The sequence below is a fragment of the Eschscholzia californica genome, unplaced genomic scaffold (assembly GCF_041429995.1).
Source record: "Eschscholzia californica isolate CP2 unplaced genomic scaffold, dmEscCali1.0.p SCAF_4, whole genome shotgun sequence".
NCBI lineage: Eukaryota > Viridiplantae > Streptophyta > Magnoliopsida > Ranunculales > Papaveraceae > Eschscholzia > Eschscholzia californica.
Window position 1 is genome coordinate 31,759,090 of NW_028238461.1, and position 9,637 is coordinate 31,768,726.

Sequence of the window (9,637 nt, forward strand, 5' to 3'; positions counted from 1 at the left end):
TAGAAATAAAATAACTAATTTAAGGAAAAAGGAAACAAAAGAAATTACAAGGTTAATAACTGGAAATTAAAATTCCCCCTCTCGATAAAATAACTAATTTAAGAAAAAAGAAAATAAACAATAAGTAGAATGCAAAAAAGTTGGGAAATCCAGAATATAGCAATAAAATGAAAAATCGGGTGACATTTTTGAGAATATCGCCTTGAGCAATACTACGAGACGCCTAAAAAGCAGTGGGTTAAAATTTCGTCAAATTCGATTTATACAACTGTCCGTGCCCTAAGGCACATGATATACCCTAGGGCACGAGATGTACCGTAGTATGAGATAAAATAGATAAATAGAGAGAAATTATGTGAGGAGAGAGAAAGTAATTACGTAGAAAATAACGTAGAGAGCTAACACTTGGTTGCCCAAATGGTTGATAGTATTGACATAAACTTCAAAAAAAAAAAATGTAGAGAAACAGAAACAAGCTCCAAATTTTGTTGTTCCAAATTTTTGAATGACAAATTCTTTACGTAAGATAAAATATTTATTTATTTGTGTAAGATCACCAACTCCCTCGACCTACTAGACATGCATCTCATTTTTTATCACGAAAAAATCTCTTTCATATTTTCCAAGTTGATTTGAACCTTTTGCTTCATCCCCGTAGAAAAGATGGGTCTGGTAGTGTCTTGAACTTTGACGTGCGGGATGACGTCCATTGTCGTTGGAATATCCTAGAAGTGTACTATAAAGAAGAGTATAAATTTTTTCTGGACACAAATAAGAGGATATTGTATTCAATTCCTTGTCTCCCACGCATTGAATTACACAATTAATAACCGCTGGATTATCGTATTAGTGATTTAATCCAACGGTTCAATTACAAGTAGGCCCTAGGTAGAAGTTAAGCTAATGGTTATAAATACGCCCCTTAACTCTTATTGTTTCATCACTCAGTACACTCATAACAATTGCATAGAAAGTTGGATAAGTTTGTGCGAAAAGTTTCTTGTTTGCTTCAGTAATGGCGAATGAAGAGGTGGTTCTTTTAGATTTCTGGCCAAGCCCTTTTGGTATGAGGGTTAGGATTGCTTTGGCTGAGAAAGGTATCAAATATGAGTACAAGGAAGAAAACCTAGCTGATAAGAGTCCTCTTCTCTTGAAAATGAACCCTATTCATAAGAAAATCCCTGTTTTGATCCATAATGGCAAACCTATTTGTGAATCCCTCATTATGGTTCAATACATTGATGAAGTCTGGAATGATAAGTCTCCTTTGTTGCCTTCTGATCCTTACCAGCGGGCTCTTGCTAGATTCTGGGCTGATTATGTCGACAAGAAGGTCTGTCCTCTCGCTTTCTCTCTCTCTCTCTAAAAATTCATACTTTCTTCTCTCTAGATGTGTAGTTCATTATACATCCACTTAATTATATGTTCTGATCTGTTCATGCATTCATGGAAATGTTTTATTTGGAAGAATATTGTGGAAATCGACTGAATATTGTTGGGTTTGTTGTTATACCTGAGATCTAGCCCAATCTGAAATCTTGGAAATGTTATCCAAGATTAACGGCTCAGAAAAGGATTCATTTTAGGGTTAGAAGTTGTTATCTATGATCTTCTACAGTAGAATAATCTCATTAATTTGGAGTTAAAAACTGGATACAGAGAGGGTCGATAAATCGTCCCTAACAGTTGATCATATCTTCTGTTTAGATTTAAAAATTATTTGGGGGATAATAAGATTATAAGATGGAAAACCCTATTCTCTTTATGCTATGCATGTGTAGAGTTATATCTATATTGGTGTTTAGATTTAATTAGGTCATTTTTTTTTTGTTTTTACAAAAAAACTATTTACTAGTTGTGATTACCCCCTATTAGGAATTCTACTATTATAGACATACTAGAAGGTTTTATTTTTGTGGAAATGGAATTTTATTGAAGTTGTTTGATACGTGTGGATAAAGTAATTTAAGAACATCAAAATTTTCTATGATAATAAGAAACTATTTGAAGAACAAGATATGATATTACGAAACCAAATACAACTTTAAAAGGATTTTAGAGGCTTTTGGCTTCAAAATGAACGAGAAGGGGATTGATCTTACAATCTTGTGATAAAAAAATCGCAACAAAAAAAGCTTCTAATAAAAAAGAAGCAAATTTACCCTCTCAGTCATTTACAGTACTTTCACACATATACTACTTCCATTCCCCTATTTATCTTCTTTGTCACTTAACTGCAGTAGCCTTTAAACATGGGGCATTTCTCGGCTAGCAGCCCAAAGCAGACGCTTAGACCTGTTTGGGCCTAGGCTGGCCAGGGATCCTTGACTTATCATTAGCGACTGTGTAGTTATGCATACGTCAAACACAATTTTTGTGTACGTTGGCGAGGTGCATTATACTACGGGTGTTTGGGTAACAAATGCCATTTGGAGAGGGCATAGGAGGAAAGTCTCACATGAACCAAGAGATTATAAAACTACTTGAGAGATTAAAAAAACTAGTTGATTGTTTTGTTTCGTGTCAATTCTACCATTAAGATAGTTTATGTGTGCATATAACTGCCCTATTCATTATCTGTGATAAAGCTAGATGATTGCATACCAGTTACATAATCTCTGTACGCAAGGCGGCAAGGATGGATCTAAGAATTCCACAGGACTAGGAAATCAGAGTTGTGTTAAAGAGTAATAAGTAACGCTAGCCTTCTCCATCATTGTCGTCCGTAGCTCTCGTTTAGTTATTTTTTTTTGTTCTCTTCATGTCCTTCAATTCCTTCTTGCTTTCGCAACCCCTACTAGTCTTTAGAAACCAAGAACTTGCTCGCACCTCTTGTATAAAACATAGAACATATTATTGATCCTCTAGTATGAGGTGTGCAGGTATATGATAGTGGGAGGAGGGTGTGGATGCAAAAAGGGGAAGATCAAGAAAAAGCAAAGGCAGAGTTCCTAGAGTGCTTGAAAGTATTAGAAGGAGAATTGGGAGATAAAGAATATTTTGGTGGAGAAACTCTTGGGTTCGTGGATGTCGCTCTTGTTCCGTTCTACACTTGGTTCTACACATATGAGACGTTTGGGAAGTTCAGCGTAGAGAAAGAGTGTCCAAAGCTGATAGCCTGGGTGAGGAGATGCATGCAGAAGGAGAGCATTTCCAAGTCTCTTCCTGATCCTCAAAAGGTCCATGAGTTTGTCTTGGTACTCCAAAAGAAATATGGTATTGCGTAGTGAGTGATGCTTGTAATTGTTATCTCTAGGTTACAAGTAGTTTATCATTTTGAGTTTCTGCTGTGGTGTGCTATGTATGAAATAAATAAAAGGAAGAGGTTCTTCTCCACCGAGAGGGATAAGACTTCCACTTTAAATTGACTGAGTTCCTTACATTTCTTCGGTTCATCTGTCTCCTCTGTTTTTGTTGTCATACTTTATATCAAGGGCTTGCAAATTTTGTGGACATGGCCTAGTTAACAAGGCAGGTGTGATTTGTCTATGGTCTTTATCAGTTTTGTGATGTTTTATTAATATGTCCTTTCCCCTGGTTGGATGAACCTGTGGATACAAAACAAGACAGGCTGAAGCAGTGGAACAAATCAGACTAAGCTAAACTGTTTCTTTCGTAAACTGAAGATTCACCTGAAAGAGCTACTCCTTCGAGTTGCTTAGTAAAGTTATATCCTCCCATAATAATGCATTCTTGCTTTTTTGGTCATAAAATATGATGACCTGATAACATGTCCCGGGGTCGAACGTAATAGCCTTGAGATTTTTCGGTTGGCGCGGATTAAACTTTGAGGTTCCATTCCTATATAAGGAAATGAGAGGCTTAGGAATCTAACTTCATTGATACTTCGACAAAACCATTTATCATGTGAAATTCCATCTGAACTGGGGAACTGTTGTAACCTAGAGTTGCTCGACTTAAATAATAATGCTTTCGGTGGAAGAATACCTAAAGAGCTTGGAAATGTATCTAATCTGAGAACGTTGAACATTTATACCAACCAGCTGAATGCAACTCTTCCACGTGAACTAGGAAATTTTGGAAGTGCAGTCAAGATTGATTTATCTGTGAATTGATTAACAGGTTTCATTCCTATGGAAATTGGTCAGATTCTGAAACTTCAGTTACTTCATCTTTTTGAATCTTCTGCAAAGGAGTATTCCACGAGAGCTTGGACAACTGAAGCACCTCCACAGTTTAGATTTATCGATCAAATGATTTGACGGGAAATATTCCTTTCGAGATTCAGAATTGTACTTTGTTGGAAGATATGCATCTCTTTGATAATAATCTTGAGGGTTCAATTCCACGTCTCCTCGGGGTTAAAAGTAATATTTTCCATGCTTGACTTATCTCAGAACAGCACTGTAGGTAGACCTACAGAACTTTGCAAGTTCCAAAATTTAAAGTTTCTCAGTCTTGGGTCAAATATGTTATCTGGTAATGTTCCATATGGACCGAAAACGTGCAAACCGCTCGCACGGCTAATGCTAGGAAATAACCTGCTTACGGGAAGCATATCCGTCGAGTTATCCATCCTTACAAATCTTATATCACTAAATCTTAACCAAAACAGATTCTCACTTCTCAGGGCCAAAATCCTCAGAGGTAGGTAACGTGCAAAATCTGGAGAGACTCCTTTTGTCCAATAACTATTTCTTTGGTACAATTCCTCCTGAGATTGGACAACTCCAGTTGCTCGTAAGCTTCAATATTTCTTCCAATCAGCTCTCTGGCAGTATCCCTCAAGAGCTCCAAAGTTGTATAAAGCTTCAGAGGTTAGATCTAAGTAGGAACAGATTCATTGGCAATCTTGGAGAAGAATTTAGCAAACTAGTTAATCTTGAACTGCTGAAGCTCTCTAGTAACAGACTGGATGGAGGCATCCCATTTACATTAGGGGCCTTGTCCTGGCTTACTGAGTTGCAGATGGGAGGAAATTACTTCTCTGGCCAAATACCTTGTTTCTTAATTTTTCTAGGAGATGGAGGTCTCGTTCCAAATGATGACATACTTATTCAAGTCCTATCCTGGCTGCCAACAAAATTTCTGCTCAAACGAAGCGAGTATCGAAGGAATGACTTGAAATTATTAATGATAACAATTTAAGTCTAGTTCATGTTGTTTCCCTGGTTCTCTTTAAGATAATAAAAACTTAATATCTCTGTTTAGACAAAACAGAGTACAACCACTTTGGTTTTTTTTTCTTCTGATAAAGAAAGAGTTTTCTTCTCTAAACTTCTAATCAATGATCCTTAAACTCTAATGCTTGAAAATGAATGCTTAGAAATGCTAAAAATTAATGATTTGTTTGCTGAATTTTCTTGGTATTTATAGGGGTATTGACACCACTTCGTATGGGTGCCTATAGACGAATGGATGCTTCCCAACAGTCATATTTGACTGTTGGTTTTCGGGTGCCATGTTGACCGTCAGATCTTAACGGTTCCATTAAGATCTCGCGCATTGAACGCCCACCATTAGATCATCAACGGATCTATCTTAAGAGCGCCAAACATCTTGACCGTCAGATCAAATCTATGACTATAAAATCCAAGGCTCCAATCGTCCTCGCGAGGATGCAAAGTGCAAAGCGCAAAGTGCAATAAATGCCCACGTCGCGCGTGCGCGTGCGTGGTTTGCGTGCTGCAAACCACGCGAAGCACCTTTCCATTCAAGGAACATACCATAAATATATGGAAGAGTCTATATAAGGAAATAAAACTTCTCCAATATCATAAATGTGGTACTAAACTCTAAATCCTGGTTTAGAGTTAATGGTACCCATACCAAACTAATTTGGTAATAACTCATTCATACGGAATCGGATTTGGACAAAATTTATGTCTAAATTTAAGAGCTCGACGAGCCGAATCCAACGAGACTTCTTTCTCGAGATTCTGATGAATATAGGTACCTCAAATTAAGGAAAAACCAGTCCAGCTGCTTCTGAGCTAGGTACCGATTCCAACAGTTCAACCCCAAAGGACAAAACCCACCATCTCTTGTTTCTTATATCCAGGAAAATTAGTTTATGTACGCTGCACAGAAGTTGAATCTACTGAAGCACCCGATGATTACATGATTACAATTATTATTATCATTCCCGTTCTAAAGATGAACAATTTTGTTTCTCATTTGAAATCTACTCTTAGATTACCAAGAAATGGAAAAATCTGAAGATACTTGCTTGAGCAATAACAAATTGAAAGTGGATAGGCCTGAAGAAGTTTATTGTGACAGTCTTTTTCAGGTTTACTCGAATTTACAGAGTTTTTGTTTATCAATATTCCAATAATTGCTCTCGTATAGTTTCTCCTTCGTAAATTTACGGGACTAGTGGATTGTGGAGCATCTAGATTTGTTTGTGATAGGCAATAAATATTTGAAATTTACTTTAAAACTTGGATAAATTTTGTTTGCAATTCTGTCTTGTAGAAACCAGATCTGTTTTTTGTCGATTTGGGCAACCAAACGTTGTCCAAATCAAGATCAGGATAGACCATTGGATTCGTCTCGTCGAGCTCTTGAATTTAGACATAAAGTTTGTCAGAATTCAATTTCATATGAATGAGTTATCATTGATTTACTTCGGAAAAATATAGGGATAACTACAACGTGTAGTTTTATTATTAGTACCGTATTGAAAAATAAGGAAAGTTCTACTTCCTTATATAGACTTTTCCTTATGTTACTAATAATAGATTGGTTGGGATGATGGGATGGTTGGCGTGTTTTGCACCACGCAAACCACGCATCGCGCACGCGCGGCGTGGGCGTTTAGGGCGCTTTAGAGGCGCCCGCACGCACTTACGCATCGTCGCGAGGAGCGATTGGAGCCTTGGATTTTACGATCATAGATATGATCTGACGGACAGGATATTTAGCGCTCTTAAGATAGATCCGTTGATGATCTAACGGTGGGCGTTCAATGCGCGAGATCTTAATAGATCCGTTAAGATCTGACGGTCAACATGGCACCCGAAAACCAACAGTCAAATATGACTGTTGGGAAGCATCCATTCATCTATAGGCACCCATACGAAGTGGTGTCAATACCCCTATAAATACCATGAGAATTCAGCAAACAAATCATTAGTTTTTTGCATTTTCTGAGCATTCATTTTCAAGCATTAGAGTTTAAGGATCGTTGTTCAGAAGTTCATATTACTTACCAAGTTCGTCAGACTATCATAACTAAGAGGTACCATCTTTACTTTGATAGGTAATCCGTTTTATCCTGGGAGACATACACCATTACTGTTGGTACTGATATACAGGGTGTAAATTGTCTTAAGGACAGAAGTATCCTCGACTCGGATATTTTACATTTGATTTTTTCTTTTTTATAATCACTCTTTTTATCTTAATTGTTAGAAGATAACTCTTTCTCTGATTTAAGAGATAGAAAGACAAACAAAAGTGGGTGTACTCTGTTTTGTTAAAAAAACAGAAAGATTAAGAACTATTCTTTGAAAGAGAACCAGGAAACAACATGTCTTCCATCCAATTTTATTACAAGTTTTTTAAGTTGAAGTTTGCAAATATACTGTATTGTCATCATAAATAAATTTTGGGTATTTTCTTCTCGTTCAGATTTAAAAGTACTTGACATTAAGTCGAAGTTGTATGTTGGAAAACAACCCTAGTAAATTTCCTATGAGTAATGTTTTTTGTTCAGATGTATAGACAAACAGGTGCACTTACATTTCCTGCAGACTGTTTCGCCCGAACTGTCATAATACATTTTTGAAATACACTGTACTCCCTTTTGGTTGGGTATTTTTCCTTTTGTGGAAGTCCCAGATTGTTTGTCCACTTCCTTTCTTTGTCATTCATTTATTTACTATTTTCTGTGTTACCTTTTATTTATAGTAACAATAAAAGTAGTCATTTATCCTGCCAATATCCAATTTATTCTAGTTCAACAAAAAAAAAAGGTCTGATTTATTCAATCAATGTTTAATAACCTCTTTTTCTTAAACACCTAATTAATACATCTAATGAATGAAAAACCAATCAGATTTTTTTTTCCTCATTTTTGAGGCTTTTGGTTATAGAAATAAACCATAACAATCTGTCCATATCATTTTTTTAGAAAGGGTTTCTGAGCTTACCCCCTCAAAACTAATTAGTAATTGAGTTTACACCCTTTAGTAATCAGTAACTGAGCTTACCTCCTTGAGTTTAGAATTTTTGGCAAAAATACTAAGGACATGTTTGGCATGGGATAATAAAATCATAAATTACAACCAAAATCAATCTTTTCTAATCATATTACCAACCAAATCAAACAATAAAGTAAGGTGGAATAACTATGAGGATCATATTGAAGGATAATTGCTCTTGGTAGTCACATTTATTTCACGTACGCCGAACACAATCTTTGTGTCTTTGTCAAAAATAGTAAATCCAAGGGGGTAAACTTAATCACCCATTATTGAGGAAGGTAAACTCAATTACCAATTAGTGATGAGGGGGTAAGCTCAAAAAACCCTTCTAAAAACAACCAACAAATTTAGAACAAAATAAAACAAAAGTTTAGTTCAATTCCAAACATAAACTAAAGTTTTAATCAAATAATGATTCAAAAAATTTGTTGCTCCAAGTAGTTTCGAACATTTTCTACTAATTCGGAATCACATTCGAGTTGAATTGGTAGATTACTATTTTTCTCTAGTTGGTGTTTCCCCATATGCGAAAGTTTGTAAATGTTGCCTCAAAAAATTTTCATTGTCTCAATCATGCACATTTGAAATGTCATAAAAACATAATTCAGGTTTTCAAATGATAAATCTTCAAATGATTCCTCTAAGACATGGACTAATTCATCAATTGTTTTAGGTGCTTCTTGATGTTGCAATGATTGAATTGCCCGAAAATAACCAAGATCCAAATCATTAAAATCAGGACTATTTGGTGGTTAAAATGAGAAACGAAACTTGAAACCATCTCTAGAAGCGGCTTCGAGAATTCATTGTCGTTGGGATCTATATATGTGGTCTTGCATTGTCTTGTTGAATAAATATAGTTTCAGTAACGTTGCTACGTGGCCATTTACTCCTATTGCTGGTAAAACCTTGTTAATCAAACATGATCGAATAACAGAAATTGGTTTTGTCTCTAAAGATCCGACAGTACGATTCTTACTATTCCGTTATGCTGCCTCTTGAAATGTAAATGGAAAAAATCCAATTTTTCCATTCCATTTTTCATTGCTAGAAGAACCATATCTTGGGCGTGCAACCACCGCTAGAAACATGACTTTTGTGACGAAACGTTTACTTTCACAACTATGTAGTGGTTCTTCTTCTTCCGGTAGAAGATGATATTTTTGTGATTCTTTTGTTAAATAAAACCATTTTTCAGAAATGTGCACATAGTTGAAAATATTTTTCAAGATTGGTTTGTTAGGAAAATTGTATTCTTCAACCATTTATATACAAAAATTTAATCTTGCCTTCTTATTCCCATCTGTTAACATCGGTTTTAAATCATTTGAATGAGGTCTAATGACACCTTCTTTGATTCTTCTATGAAGTGTTGATTCTGACATGATTGAGGCTTTTGCTAATGAACGAATATTTCTGCGTTGCCGTAAAGGAATTTCAGAAGTTTTGGTTGGATCAATTTCAAC

General features: G+C 35.8%; 1 protein-coding gene across 1 annotated transcript; it reads left to right on the plus strand.

Moving 5' to 3' along the window:
- The first annotated feature begins 767 nt into the window (after window positions 1-767).
- Window positions 768-3,382, plus strand: LOC147544148 (putative glutathione S-transferase). The gene is made up of 2 exons (XM_086633039.1): window positions 768-1,333; window positions 2,883-3,382. Exons 1-2 carry the CDS (start codon window positions 1,016-1,018, stop codon window positions 3,225-3,227), a joined length of 663 nt encoding a protein of 220 aa, XP_086489165.1. The 5' UTR covers window positions 768-1,015; the 3' UTR covers window positions 3,228-3,382.
- The last annotated feature ends 6,255 nt before the right edge of the window (window positions 3,383-9,637 follow it).